This window comes from Antechinus flavipes, chromosome 1 (assembly GCF_016432865.1).
Source record: "Antechinus flavipes isolate AdamAnt ecotype Samford, QLD, Australia chromosome 1, AdamAnt_v2, whole genome shotgun sequence".
Classification (NCBI taxonomy): Eukaryota; Metazoa; Chordata; class Mammalia; order Dasyuromorphia; family Dasyuridae; genus Antechinus; species Antechinus flavipes.
In genome coordinates, this window is record NC_067398.1 from 270,991,651 (window position 1) to 271,007,273 (window position 15,623).

Consider the following 15,623-nt stretch of genomic DNA (forward strand, 5'->3'; position numbering starts at 1 on the left):
TTAAGTATCTGAGACCAGATTTGAACTCAGGTTCTCCTGACTTCAGGGCTGGTGTTCTATCCACTAAGCCACCTAACTGCCCCAATATCCCCTCTTTTAAAAAATACCCATATTTCTACATTTTGGGTAATTAAAAAAAGTCTTAGTAACAATTGTGACAACAATTGTTCATGTTTCTATTATACAAGGTTGGCATTTTTTATTAATATCATTATGCCTTTGCAATTATCAGCACACTAAGCCAATTTCCTTCTTCCCCTTAAGCAGTCAATTTGCACCCTCAATGAGGTATTTTTCAGTAGACTGTTTACAATCTCTGAAATGTAAATTATAACAAGGATATTAGATGGAAGACTGTTTTGTTGTGTTTATTGGATTTTTTTTTTAACTTTGTCTGAATTCTGGGAATATTCTTATATTTTATGTAGGTGGTTAGTTTTCTGTTTATCATAAATTTCTCCAAAATTAGTAAAAAAAAAAAAGGGAGAGAAAGAAAGAGAGAGAGAGAGAGAGAGAGAGAGAGAGAGAGAGAGAGAGAGAGAGAGAGAAAGAGAGAGAGAGAGAGACAGACAGACAGACACAGAGAGAGAGATGGATTTACTTTGTCCTTAGAACAGATTTTTTCATCACCTGGACAAAAGAATGAATGCAAATACCAAGGCAATAATCATGAATTGCTTTTTATTTTAAAACTAGCATTTCAAAATGTGTCCAAATGGTTTCTAAAAGTGTTTGGCTTGCCTGAAAGCCACTGAGTGATATGTAATTACCCTGGGGCTTCAATCCTCCAAACAAGAAAATTTTGATTTCAATTTTAAATATAGTTTTAGAAAACTGTCCTATCATGACTTGAGGCAACTTTTATATATTTTATACAAATGTAAAGGACACCATTTCTGGCAATGGAAGCACAATTCTACTACCTCCCAATTTTCCTTCTATAGTTTGTTTCTTGAGAATGAAAATTACAATATTTATCAAGAAAAAAAGAATTTAAGAATTAAAGGAATCAAAAACACTTGGTTCAACTGTTTAGTAAAATGTTACTGTCATGGGGTACGTAAACATATTTTAAAAATATTTCTAAAACAAGTGATTTCCTTTGTAAATCTATATATTTTATATTATACATTTAGAAGCATTATTCTGAAGAAGGGATCAATGGATTTCAGACTGCCAAGGAGTCTATGATATACATTATACACAAAAGGTTAAAAACTCCTGATTAAAGGAATACCATGTGGCTTTGAATAGAATGATACCACATATAATGTTGTAGCTAGCTAAACACAGAGAATCTAACAAGAGCAACTGGGAAGAACAATTAGGAACTTCATCACTTTTGGGTCTCTTTATATGTTTATTATTTAGAATCTGAAAGCTGACTGAGATTATGTCTTGATTACAAGTGTTGACTATCCCTATTGGGAAGTACAAGATGTATGAAGTTCAAAGACATGAATGATTCTTCCTGGACTTGAGAAAGGAGAACATTTTAATTTTAAAACTATTGACTAATCAGGCTTGTAACCATAATTATAAATAGAAACCTAATTTATTTAATTTACTAATTGTTATTTTTCTCCTCTGGATATTAGTTGACTTTGGGAGACTTTAGAAGTAGAAAACATTCTCCAAACACACAAAGTGTTATGTGGGAATAACTCAGGCACTTGTGGAAGTTGGAGTTTCTTCCAGGTCACAGTTTTTACCTGGGAGAATCAGACTCGGCATTTTTAGAAAAAACAAAACAACAACAAAAAAGCTAAATTTAGATTTCACCTGTTCATGGCTTAAAAAAACGAACAAACCAACAAACCACCCCATATTGGATAGTTCAAAGTCTTAAATAAATTTGAAAGAAATTGAGTTGTAACATATTTTCATGCTGTTTCTAAAAAACCCCAAAATAATATATTGTCAAAACCAAGAAGCCCTGTTTTAAGCTAGTTTATTTCTTTTAAACTGGATGTTTTCTCTTTTCATATAGGTAGATATCTGCCTATAAATTGCCCTAGCTGATTATTTCATTGAATTGTAAAATGTTAATTTGCTAAAAGAAATATAATTAAAGTTAGCCAAGTTTATCTTAAACAAAATTTGAGTTAGCATTTTCAAAGGCAGTTATTTTGGCAAATCATATCTTTTAGAAATTCTCAAAGTGTTATTCACAAATGGCTATAACCGCCCCATGAAATTAAAAAAAAATACTCCTTTCAATTTCATTCATCTGTAAAACTAAAGATAAAATAATTGACCTCTTATTCTGGAAAATTGTTTATTAGACAGGGGCTATAAGTTGCTTCTAAAAACATGAAAGATGTCATGCAGATAACAACGTTTATTCTTCTAAAAAAGAATAAACCTAATGTCAAGCTAAAAAATTAAAAATGGAAATAAAAAATGGGTTTGCAAACTAATATTAAACAAGTTGTTAAACTGGGGCCAATTTAGCCAATACTGAGTCTATATTTGAAAGACTGCCTTTTAAAAATTTGTATTGGTCCTCCTCAGAAATTGGATTTGCTCATTTGAGCTCAGCTCTAGTTTAATATTTATAGAGCTTTGTTAATCTTTTATCTGTGGTGGAGTGGGCAAGTTTTCATGCTAAAATTATTTATAAAAGACTCTAACTTAGAAAGAAAAGAATACAGAGGAAAGGCTCAGTTGAATTTGATGTGTATGTAAATTCAGCAGTTAATGCATTTAAAGCACCATCCATGATGGAAGAGAACTATCATAGAAAACAAGCTTAGGTTGGAAAGACGACTTCAGAAATATGGTCACTTAAGAGAGAATCTTTAAAATAATCCCTTTGTTAAAATGTCAGAAAATATCCATGAAAAAAAACACACAAATGTCTTAATAGAAAAATTTACATTTTTTGAGATAATAGAAACTAGATTCATATTTCTGTCTGCCTCCTTCAAGTCTGGAGATAAGTCAATACTTAAAACAATATCTGTTTCATGTTCTTAGAAAATTAAAAAAAATGGCAGCTTTTATACAGAGAGATCATCAGTTGTGATAGACAGTTCCTGGCAGTCAGGTTATGGAATGAGTATCTGAATTTCATTTTCGTTGAACGATGGATAGTTTTCATGCCCAGTTCATTTCAGTTTTCATTGAAGGAAATAAATAGCTGCACAATACTGTAATCTGGAAGCTTAAATCAGATTAAAAGAGGATGAAGTACCATAACACCCTCAATCTCTAACACCTAAGTATAACCAATAGTATTTTTTCACTCATGACCTAAAAATGGAGGCCCATGTTAAAAAGATGCATAGGAAAGAAAGTCTTGGGGGATGGTTAGGACTACATTTTAGAAACGTGCCACAGAATAAAAAACAAAAACAAACCCCCCAAAAAAATTATGTTTCAGGGAAAGGATTTAAGGCTAGGATATATAAAGTGGCTAACTGTGAATAGCAGACTTCAACAAAACATTTGAGTCAGTTTTTCATACCCATATCAAAGTGAGTATGTGTGTATGTTATGTATGAAGTAAGTCCATATGGAAAAACCAAACCAAACCAAACCATAAGATAAATAGAATTACACGCATTTCGCCCCTTGATTGGGAAAACTGGTAAGAAAAAAGAAGTTAAAGAGAAAGAATACATTTGATGGAGAGGAAAACAAAATAAGAACATTGTGGTTCAGTTTATTGAGGAAAGAGAAATCAAAAGCCATCCATCTGCGAGGCAATGAAGGCGCTTACTTCCAGTTCACAGTATTGCAGTTAATTGTACAGAGAGGTCTATGTAAGTGACAGAGGGAGCAGAGGCTCCTCAGAAGGAGAGAGGAGAGAGAAGTGGTCACATGACAACACAGCACTGACAGCGTTTTTTCTTTTGGGTACCTGGGACTGGTTCTGTGGCCAGGCTCTCCTCCTTCACCTCGGGGGAGGAGGGCTCTGTGGTGTCTGAGATGGGCTTTCCAGAGACAAGCTCAGCTGCATTTCCATCAATAGTGGACACGTCGGTCACCGTCTTCTCCCGGAGTGACTTCTCATCATCTTCGTCAATGAGCACCAACTCGGCTTTGATGGTCTCGTCGTATCCTAGCACCTTTTTGGCCTCCTCTTCACCCTCTATGTTTTGGTAGCCCATGAAAATCATGGTCACTGGCTGGTCCACGCTCACGTCGGGGACTTCAGCTCTAATGGCTTTCGTCTGTTGTTCTACGCTCTCTGCAGGACAGTCTTTCCTAGATTTGTGGACCATTTCTAACTTGGCCTCCTTGCAGAGCATCTGTTCCTTTGCATGGCTGAGTTTCCCATCAGCTATCACAGTCCTCTCCAACATAGCCTTTGCCTCATGTCCTCCTCTTATGCTTGATTGTTCAGCTTTCTGAATAAGTTCATCTACATCCTTTGAATTTAGTTTATGCACTCCATTCTCTACCACGGTACCTCCTGAGTGCACCTCATAGACTACTTTGGTACCGTCATCATAGATTTTGGCTCCTCTCTGATGGACCCCCTCTGGGCCAAGGGTTGATGTAGAGAGAATCTTGGTCTCTCCTGTTTGTTTGTCTTTCTCCACATTAATTTCCATGGCGTACACAGCTTGAATGAAAACAAGAGAGGAAGTGCATGTTACAACAAAAAAAGCCAGTGAACGGTTAATTGCCAAACAGACCAAAAAAAAAAAAAAAAAGTTATAGTGCTTTTTTATCTATCAAGCTAGTTCTAAGTGCCAAGCATCCTGCATGTTAGAGTGAGGTACATATGGTGAATAGAGATGGTTACAGAGAATACAGTAATATGTGCATTACAAAGACAAGTATAGTAAGGAGGCACCACACATCAGTAGTGATCAGTCTATCAGTCCTGTGCAAAGGAAGTTCACTTAAGAGAGAGTGGCATCAATGACTGCTTAAGATTCAGTGTCAAGTGATGCATTAAGGTTGATAACATGCAAGCTGACCTTTATCATGGGACTTAATCTCTGATGGACAGAAGAGAGAATTTTAAAAGCACTGAACATTCAAATGGTCATACTCCTCTGGCTATTTTCCCTCAGAGACCTTTGCTCATTTCTAGCTTCCACTTTTTCTTCTTTGTTGCCAAGCTCAGGATTCTGAAGTTAGGTGCTCTCTTGGAGCTCTTTCAATTTCTACTCCAAAAGAAAGTAAAAAACATTTTTTAAGGTATCTTCAGATGACGAGAGCGCTTGAGACACTTAGCTTCCTTTCTAAATAAGTGACTAGAACCTGGGGTATAAAATGCTATCCGCATCCAGAGAGAGAACTATGGAGACTGAATGTGGATCAAAGAATAGTATTTTCACCTTGTTTGTTTGTTTTTTCTTTTCTCGAGGTTTTTTTCCTTTTGGTCTGATTTTTTTTGCAACATGACAAATATGGAAATATGTTTAAAAGTTCTGCATATATTTAACCTAGATCAGATTGCTTGCTGTTTGGGGGAAGGGAGGGAGAAAAAATTTCAAACACAAAGTCTTAAAAAATGTATTTGGAAAAAATAAAATACTATTGAGGAAAAAAAAAAAGGTGACTAAAAGCAGGGCAAGACTGAGTTTAGACTATCCATACAGACTGGAGTATGGAAATAATAGTCATTGGAGATCTAGTTGCAGGCTCCAGTTCTGAAGATCACAAATACTTCTGCCCACTGGTCAAAAGGTGAAGAGAATCATAGTTGAACCAGTCACTTGACCACATGTGAGGAAGAAAAATGATAAGTGTATCTTTCTGGAGGAAGATAAAGGAAGCTGCATGCTGGTCTTTTTTTTTTTTTTTTTTTTAGATTACAATAAAAAATTCAGTTTCATCTTTTCAAGACATTCGATCATTAAAGTTTTACTTAATCCAAGGGAAATCTTAGTTTTGTTTTTTTTTCCTCAAGAGGATACCCAACCTTTGTCTCTTACAAACAGGCGAAACACACACACACACACACACACACACACAGAGCAGCGGTTAAAGAAGCAGATGGAGTGGCAGCTAGATGGCACAGAGCACTGGCCCTGAAGTCAAAAAGACCTGAGTTCAAATCTGCCATTTACTAGCTTGTGTGACTCTGAACAAATCATTTGACCCCTTTTACCTTAAAAAAAGTAGATGTATAACTTAGATTTGTCAGTTTTACCAAACACACTCATAATGATTCCTACCTTAGCAGTAATTAAGTAGAATGGGTTTTTAGATTTAGTAGATTCATTATAAAGACACTATCTTAAAAGTTATGTGTGTATGTGTGTGTATGTGTGTTTTAAAATATTAATTTATTTTAATAACCAGAGTTATAGTGGATAAAGAGCTAGCCTGAGAAGCAGGAAATCCATGTTCAATTACTGCTTCTAATGTATACTAGCTGTGTGACCCAGGGCAGTAAGTTGCAGAGAAAGTGCCAACATGAATTGATAGGGAAATATTTCCTCATGTGAGAGTTCTCATGTCAGTGAAATCATAGTGAAATCTCTATCCCTTGAATACAGAAAGGACTGGCGAGACTTACATGAACTGATGCTAAGTGAAATGAACAGAACCAGGAGATCATTATATACCTCAACAACGATACTGTTTGAGGATGTATTCTGATGGAAGTGGATCTTTTCGATAAAGAGAGCTAATTCAGTTTCAATTGATCAAGGATGGACAGAAGCAGCTACACCCAAAGAAAAGAACACTGGGAAACGAATATAAACTGCTTGCATTTTTGTTTTTCTTCCCAGGTTATTTATACCTTCTGAATCCAATTCTCCCTGTGCAACTGTTCGGTTCTGCACACATATATTGTATCTAGGATATACTGTAACCTATTTAACATGTAAAGGACAGCTTGCCATCTGGGGGAGGGGGTGGAGGGAGGGAGGGGAAAAATCGCAACAGAAGTGAGTGCAAGGGATAATGCTGTAAAAAATTACCCTGGCATGGGTTCTGTCAATAAAAAGTTATTAAAAAAAAAAGAAATCTCTATCCCTATCCTAATTTATATTAAACTCCTGAGTTCCTCTAGTTAATTTTTACCTAATTATAGGAAAATTTGGTGAATGTTTATTTAATAAAAATTAGAAAAATTGTGACAGTATAATACCAATTATTCCTCATTTAATAAAACATAAAAATAGGACAACACATTGATCTACAATCAAGGCAATATGAAACAAAATGCTTCTGCTTTTAATCATACACTTTTATATTTTTTTTGCATGATAACATTTCTGTTTTCTACTGCTCACAAAGATGCCAGCTAAATTGGGAAAAATAAAGATAATTTACAAGATACTTTCCTTAAAATCTGGATCTTTTTAGTATGAATCAGGTAAATGGTGGAAAAGCACTTGATTTGGAGTTAAAGGAGCTAGGTTCAGTTATTAGCTATCACTTAACTGCTTGTGTGACATTGGACAACCTGTTTGGACCTTATTTTCTTCATTTATAAAAAGTAGGAGGTTTGGATTAAAATGCTTTTGAGAGATCTCTTCCTGTTTTTAATCTATGATCTTAAAAATCCTATAAATTTTCAACTGTTTAAGAGTACAGGAAAGCAAGTACACTCTAGGTAAGTGGAAGGTTAGGTTCCAAAGTAAGCCTTCCTAAATAAACAAAATTAACTCAGAGAATCTCAATAATCATCCATAGAGTATAGAACAGTACCATTAAATAATTTTTGCTGGAATATAGTATCTCTGTAAAAGAGACACAATCTGTATCACAAAGCAGGTAGAGCTAGGAAAACAGTTGAATTTGAATTTTATTTTTCATGAATCCTTAAGTGAAAAATTCTTAAACTTTTTGGTATCAGAACTCCAAGAGCTTTTGTTGATATGAGGTTGTATCTACTGATATTTACTATATCAGAAATTAAAGCTAAGATTAAAAAAAAGTTAATTTCATTACATCTTAACATAAGTAACATTTTAAAGAAAAATGGGTGTATTTTCCAAAACAAAAAAATTTTTGGTGAGAAAAGTAGCATTGTTTAACTTATTTTTGCAAATCTCTTTAACATCTGACTTAATAAAATATAAAGTACCTTCTCATATCTTTCTGTATTGAATCTGTTGTGATAAATTATTTTGGCTGAAGCATATGAAAAATATCTGGTCTCTCATAGGTAAAGAGAAAGGGAATTTTAATAAGCAAATAAAGTCTTAGTCTTATTACAAAAATAGTTTTGATCCCATGAAAGGTATCAGGAATAGCCAGGGGTCCATGAAATATACTTGAGAACTTACAACTTTATCTAATAATTAGAAGAAAGGTGGGAACAAGGACTTCTAATGAAATAGAATAAAGTAAGAACAGGTGAAAACTTAGTTGTCAGGAAAACTAATGATTAAAGGAGAATGGAGGAAGCCCCTGAAAGGGCATTTGAAAGGGTTATATCTACACATGACTTTCTTCTTGTTTCATAATGAAAAAAACACACAGATGCTGAGAGTCTAAGATGGCTAATTCAGGCTGTCCTTCTTATGAATTCTTACTAGCTTTAAGTGAGGTGATAAAAGTGTCCATGGATATGATGAAGAGAAGATTTTATAATAACATTCAGTACACTCAGTACAAGAAGCATACATTTCAGGGAGACTGAAAGAGAAACAGATTTAAGACTTCCATTTTAATGCAAGAATTCTTTATCTTTCTAATATCATTGATCTGTTTGGCAGACTGATGAAGCTTATGCACCCTTCTCAGAATAATGTTTTTAATTGCATAATATAAAATTTATAGGATAACAAAGGAACTCAAAAATTGGTGAAAATAAAAATGAGTTTTTCCCCCATTCAAGTTTAGAAACTCCCTAAAATCTATGCATCAATTCAGGTAATGAACCTTTTATCCACTGTCTTATGCTTTACTAAGAAAAGCAGTTGGGATTACTGCATTATTTAAATAATGTTTGTTTGTTTGTTCGTTTGTTCCTTTCTTCCCCCTTCCTCTCTCTCTCCCTTCTATGTTCCCTCCCTTTTTTCCTCCCTCCCTTCCTTCCTTCCTTGCTTCCCTCCCTCTTTCTTCCTTTTTTCTCTCCCTCTCTCCTCTCTCTCTCTTTCTTTCTTTCTTTCTCTCTCTCTCTCTCTCTCTCTCCTCTCTCTCTCTCTCTCTCTCTCTCTCTCTCTCTCTCTCTTCTCTCTCTCTCTCTCTCCTCTCTCTCTCTCTCTCTCTCTCCTCTCCCCCTCCCTCTCTGCCTCTCCCTCTCCCTTCTCTTTCCTTTCCCTCTCCCCTTCTTCTTCCCCTCCCTCCCCCCCTCTCTTCAGAGACTTGTCCAAGTCCAAATAAGCTTTTAGGCATAAAGTTGGTCTAATATGACTTCACTTTAAATCTACACTGCCAGTCCACATCATTTGCCATAATAAACTGCAAATTTGGCCTAAGATGAAGTAACACATTTTTAAATTTAATGGTTTATTGGATTTTGGCAATGCAATTCTCGTAGGGGCCTTTTTTGTTTCTCCTGCTTCTAAGTAATGCCAAATTAAAGTTCCTAATTAATAAATCTAATCATGTTATGCTTTTGCTTGAAAATCTTCAATGGCTTCCTGTGTCCTACCAAGTAAAGTTCAATCTACTTCACTTAGCATTCAAACCCTTCCACAAGAGTTTCCCTCAGGACATACACTGAATTTTCCCATTTATGCATATACTATTTCCTGTGCTTAGATAAGTTTCCTCAATCTTTCTTCACTCAATTATTTTCTTGTTGTTCAGTTATTGTTTTTTCAGTCACGTCTGATTCTTTGTGATCCCATTTGGAGTTTTCTTAGCAAAGATGCTGAAATGGTTTGTCATTTCCTCCTCCAGCTCATTTTACAAATGAAGAAACTGCAGTAAACAAGATAAGTGACTTGGCCAGAGTCACATAGCTAGTAAGTTTCTAAGGCCAGATTTCAACTCACGGAGATAAGTCTTCCTGACTCTGGTCCAGCACTCTATTCACTGTGCCATCTAGCTGCTCCAATTATTTTCTACTCATCACTGAAAGCCCAGAGCAAATGTTAACTCTCTTTAGAGAATCTTCTCTTTATCTCTTTACCTTCTCATACTTCCTATCCCTGGATCTCACACTTAATTTTGAAACTCTCTAATATAGTTGCTGTGAATGTGCTTTATTTCCTTACATGGGGAAACTACATGGTAAGCTACATGAAAGAATGGTTCTTTCATCATGCAATATTGTAGAATGGAAAGAGAGCTGAACATGAGTGTTCAAATCCCAATTTTACTCTCCTACTGTGCGACTTAATCTGTTTGGGTCTCAGTTTCCTCATTTGCAAAATGAGGATATTAGATAACCTTTAGGATTCTTCCTAGGTTGAGAGTTATAATGATGTGAAATGTCTAACTTCTTCAGTAGCCAACATGGTGCTTTTCACATTGGAAATGCAAAATAAGAAGTGCCTGTTAAAGCAGTATTTCAAGTAACCATGACTGAGCTGGAGCCAATTCTCTGAAGAGATGAGGCAATGAAGGAAGAAGAATTTTGTGGAAGACTTATAGCTTTACTCTCAGACCATCACCAATCCACTGGAAACTTGGACTCTACTTCTCAGTCTTCCAGCTCTAATAGGTGAGCTTTTTTAAGGGAACTAGAACAACTCTAACTCTAATTGGCTTGAACATTGACAATTCAGAAACCTGTAACTATTAACAAATCAGGGCTTGCTTCATTGTTTTTTTGATTGTCTAGACTTAAGAAAGTGTTGATAATTTAGATTAAACTTAAAAATGTGTATGTACAATGAATTTTTTCTGTAAAGCTTGTTTTGTTTTTTTTAAACATTTACCAGCACACTTCTGACTCCATGCACGTTTTGGGGTTTCTTATACATACCCAGCAATTATATAGTGCTTTAAGATTTGCAAAACATTTTCAAATATTATCTCATTTTATCTTCACACCAATCCTGATAAAGAGTTATTATATCCCTACTTTACACATGAGGAAACTGAAAGAGAAAGAGGTTAAGTAACTTGCCCAGGCTCACATAGCTAGTAAAGCCTGATTTGAACTTAGGACTGACTGATTTCAGTCTACTCACTGTGCTATCTAATGGTCCCTTGGTAGCTGCTCACTATCCTTTGCATAGGTACCCTACTCTTTCTAGCACCCTTTTATGTGTTATCTTTTTTCATGAAAACATAAGCTTATTGAGGACAGAAATCATCCTATTTACTTGTATTTATATTCCTTTTTTTTTTTTTTTTTTGGAGGTAGTTAGTTCCCCTTTGGTAGAGTTTTTCTTTCTTTCTTTCTTTCTTTTTTTTTTTTTTTGAATTTTAATAACTTTTTATTGACAGAACCCATGCCAGGATAATTTTTTACAGCATTATCCCTTGCACTCACTTCTGTTCCGATTTTTTCCCCTCCCCCAGATGGCAAGCAGTCCTTTACATGTTGAATAGGTTACAGTATATCCTAGATACAATATATGTGTGCAGAACCGGACAGTTTTCTTATTGCACAGGGAGAAGTGGATTCAGAAGGTATAAATAACCCGGGAAGAAAAACAAACATGCAAGCAGTTTATGTTCATTTCCCAGTGTTCTTTTTTTGGGTGTAGCTGCTTCTGTCCATCCTTGATCAATTGAAAATGAATTAGCTCTCTTTATTGAAGAGATCCACTTCCATCAGAATACATCTTCAAACAGTATCGTTGTTGAGGTATATAACTATCTCCTGGTTCTGCTCATTTCACTTAGCATCAGTTCATGTAAGTCTCGCCAGTCCTCTCTGTATTCATCCTGCTGGTCATTTCTTACAGAACAATAATATTCCATAACGTCCATATACCACAATGTACTCAACCATTCTCCAATTGATGGACATCCTTTCATTTTCCAACTTCTAGCTACTACAAACAGGGCTGCCACAAACATTTTGGCACATACAGGTCCCTTTCCCTTCTTTAGTATCTCTTTGGGGTATAAGCCCAGTAGAAACACTGCTGGATCAAAGGGTATGCACAGTTTGATAACTTTTTGAGCATAGTTCCAAATTGCTCTCCAGAATGGCTGGATGTGTTCACAATTCCACCAACAATGTATCAGTGTCCCTGTTTTCCCACATCCCCTCTAACATTCTGTATTATCTTACCCTGTCATTCTAGCCTATCTGTGTAGTGGTATCTCAGAGTTGTCTTAATTTGCATTTCTCTGATTAATAATGATTTGGAGCATATTTTCATATGTCTATAAATAGTTTAAATTTCTTCATCTGAGAATTGTCTGTTCATATCCTTTGACCATTTATCAACTGGAGAATGGTTTGATTTCTTGTAAATTAGAGTCAATTCTCTATATATTTTGGAAATGAGGCCTTTATCAGAACCTTTGACTGTAAAAATGTTTTCCCAGTTTACTGTTTCCCTTCTAATCTTGTCTGCATTTGTTTTGTTTGTACAAAAACTTTTCAATTTCATATAATCAAAAATTTCTATTTTGTGGTCAATAGTGATCTCTAGTTCTTCTTTGGTCATAAATTCCTCCTTCTTCCACAGATCTGAGAGGTAAACTATCCTATGCTCTTCCAATTTATTTATAATCTCATTCTTTATGCCTAGGTCATGAACCCATTTTGACCTTATCTTGGTGTTCAGTGTTAAGTGTGGGTCAATGCCTAGTTTCTGCCATTGTATTTATATTCCAAGAGCTTTTCACAGTGCCTAGAACATAGTAAATACTTAATAAATGATATTTCCTACTTTCCTTCTCTCCCCTCCCTTTCTCCCTTTCTTCCATTTCTTCTTCCTTCTTTCCCTCTCTCCCTCCTTCCTTCCTTCCTTCCTTTCTAAGTTACAATTTATTAGCTCTGATAAAAATGTTTTCCTTATTGAGTATTCTTCATGCTAAGTAGATCACAGAGCCATTCCCTCCTCCTCAATATATATTAATGTGTATGCAGATATCTAGAAATATATTTCTATATGTATATAGGAATTGCTTTCAAATAATTTTCTTTTACTTTTTACAATCTGTGAAGTGGCTGAGGTGATGTTATTTTCATTGCAAAGATGAGGACAATAAGACACAAAACAGTTAAATTAGTCAAGAGGCCCATAGCAAGTGAATGGAGACTGAGGTAGGATTACATTCTGTGGCTTCTGGGTTTAGCTTGACTAATGAATAATGCAGGTGGCTATAAAATATCCCCTCCCGAATATCTTTTATCATGAGGACAGCACCCTTACAGAGATTAAATATATAGTGAGGGTAATATCCAAATAAGGACTTTAGCGGATGTAAGGCCCCTGCTAAGTAGGAAGATCAAGGTAAAGATTAGATATTGGGGATTGGGAGAGTAGGAGGAAGTGAGGCAGATGTAGATTGGGAGCATGAAGATAAAATTATGCTCTGTGGCTTTAGGAATACTTTTGTGGATCTTACACCTCACTCCTATTCCTCTATCATTCTATGTTATCTCTGGATACAAAAGTAACTAGATAGAGCACTAGGCCTGGAGTGAGAAAGACAGAATTTAAATCTGGCTCTAGCCTCTTACTAGTTATATGATCCCAGGCAAGTCATTGAACCTCTGTCTGCTTCAAGTTTTCTTCATTGTAAAATGGGGACAATACTAGTATCTACATCACAGGTTATTATGAAGATGAAATGCTATATTTGTAAAGTGTGTAGCTTGGTGCCTGGTACATAAAAGGTGCTTGATAAACACTTTTTTTCTAATGGATTTGAAAATGAAAGGGAATTCAAATTAATTCTATTGGGAATATACAGAGATGGAAAAACCAAGAGTTTCTAATATGGAGGTGATTCACTGAACTTTAAGGGCATACACAAATTGGAATCAACTAATTAGCATCATTGATGAATACATTGCTGTTATATAGTTGTTTTCAGTTGTGTCCAGCTGTTCGTGACATCATTGGGCTTTTCTTGGCAAAGATACTGGAATGATTTTCCATTTCCTTATCCAATTCATTTATCAGATAAAGAAACTGAGGCAAATAGGAGCTAAATGACTTGCCTGGGATCACAGAATTTGTCAGTGTCTGAGGTTGGATTTGAATTCAGGAAGATGAGTCTTCCTGATCCTAGATCCAGCACTCTTATCTACTGCAATGCTACCTAGCTGTTCCAGTGCATTAGCATTATACAAATGTATTTATTATAAAATCTAGCACATCATAGGTATCTAATGTTTTTATGTGAATTATGGAATAACTGTAGTTCTAATGGGAGAATAAATAATTATGATACTCTCATATTTTATGGTCAAAATAGCTCCTGAGTTAGATAATACATTCTTTTTTTCTTTTAAATCTTTATTTTTACAGATGAAAAAACTGAGGGTCAGCAAGGTTAACAACTTGCTAGGAAATATACAAAACCTGATTTTAACTCAGAAGGAAGGAAAGAAGGAAGGAAGGGAGGAAGGAAAGAAGGATTCTCCTAAGTAATTCAGCTCCTTCATTTTATAGCTGAGATATTTGAGGGACAGGCTCATAAAATGACCTGTTAAATATCTCAGAAATAGCAACAGTAGCTCTGGATTTAATCCCATGATCTTTGACTGCAAATGTATAGCCCACTTTTCACTTTATTATTCTTTACTGAAGGCACCATTTCTCCACTGCTTCTCTTGATGCTAGTAATATAAACATAAGGCTATTATTATCTCATTCATTACTCTTCTATCATTACTAATAATAATTCAGAGTGGTGTCTCTCTTTCGATTCAGATACTGATCTAGAACAGAGATGCTGTGTGTAGATTATAGGCAGACCCCCACAACACTCCATTCTGGCTTTGGGGCGGGGCAAGGAATAGGCTAAAATGTAACTTGGAGATATGTGACTAAATAAAAATAAAATAAAACACAGATAATGTTAATGACTGTTTTTCTAAATTAATATATGCTCACAGGGATCCTCATGCATGGTTTAGTGGACTGATTTCTCTTTGCGTTTGACACTATTGATCTAGAACAGGGGTCCTCAAACTTTTTAAATAAGGGGCCAGTTCACGTCCCTCAGACTGTTGGAGGGCCAGACTATAGTAAAAACAAAAACTTTGTTTTGTGGGCCTTTAAATGAAGAAACTTCATAATCCTGGGTGTAGGGGATAAACGTCCTCAGCTGCTGCATTTGGCCCACGGCAGTAGTTTGAGGATCCCATCTAGAATCTAGATTCTAGATTCTAGAACAATCAAACTTTTGTTTGTCTATTTATCTATTATTTGTCTGAGTTAAAATTGAATATTATTTATAATACTTACCTCATAAATTTGTGAGGAAAGTAGTTTGTGGACTTTAAAGTGCTACCAAAACATGTCATTGCTATTTATTTACATTATTTGGATTGCTGAGCTCTCAAGTATGAGGGAAGAGATTTATATTTCTGTTTTTAAAAATCTTGTTTCTACTTAATATCTATGGTCCAAAGCTCAAATGATTTTTTTCTGGCATCCTCTATTTTTTCTTCTTTGCTATATCTTAATCCTTTCTTTGAGGAGGCAATATGTTGTTGTTTGCTCGTCATTCTTGAAGATGACCATGACATCAGGGAGGTAATGCCATGACATGGATTTAAGTGAGGGAGAACTGTGCAAGGTCACCTGCCTACTTTCACCTCCAGAGCCATTTGAAACCAGTGGCCAGATATAGATCAGGATGACTGAAGATGGCCCTGGATGCAA

General features: G+C 35.4%; 1 protein-coding gene across 7 annotated transcripts in view; it reads right to left on the reverse strand.

Annotated features, from left to right (window-relative positions):
* The window catches only part of PALM2AKAP2 (PALM2 and AKAP2 fusion), a 518,845-nt gene that overhangs the window by 265,618 nt on the left and 237,604 nt on the right, over positions 1-15,623 (reverse strand). For 4 of the 7 annotated variants that reach the window (XM_051961361.1, XM_051961372.1, XM_051961383.1 and 1 more), the window contains exon 7: positions 3,866-4,573. The exons of 2 other annotated variants lie outside the window; for them this stretch is intronic. In XM_051961361.1, coding sequence (XP_051817321.1) covers positions 3,866-4,573 — 708 coding nt within the window. Of the gene's footprint in view, positions 1-559; positions 4,574-15,623 lie in introns of those variants that run through there. One more of the 7 variants, XM_051961429.1, reaches the window with a different exon arrangement.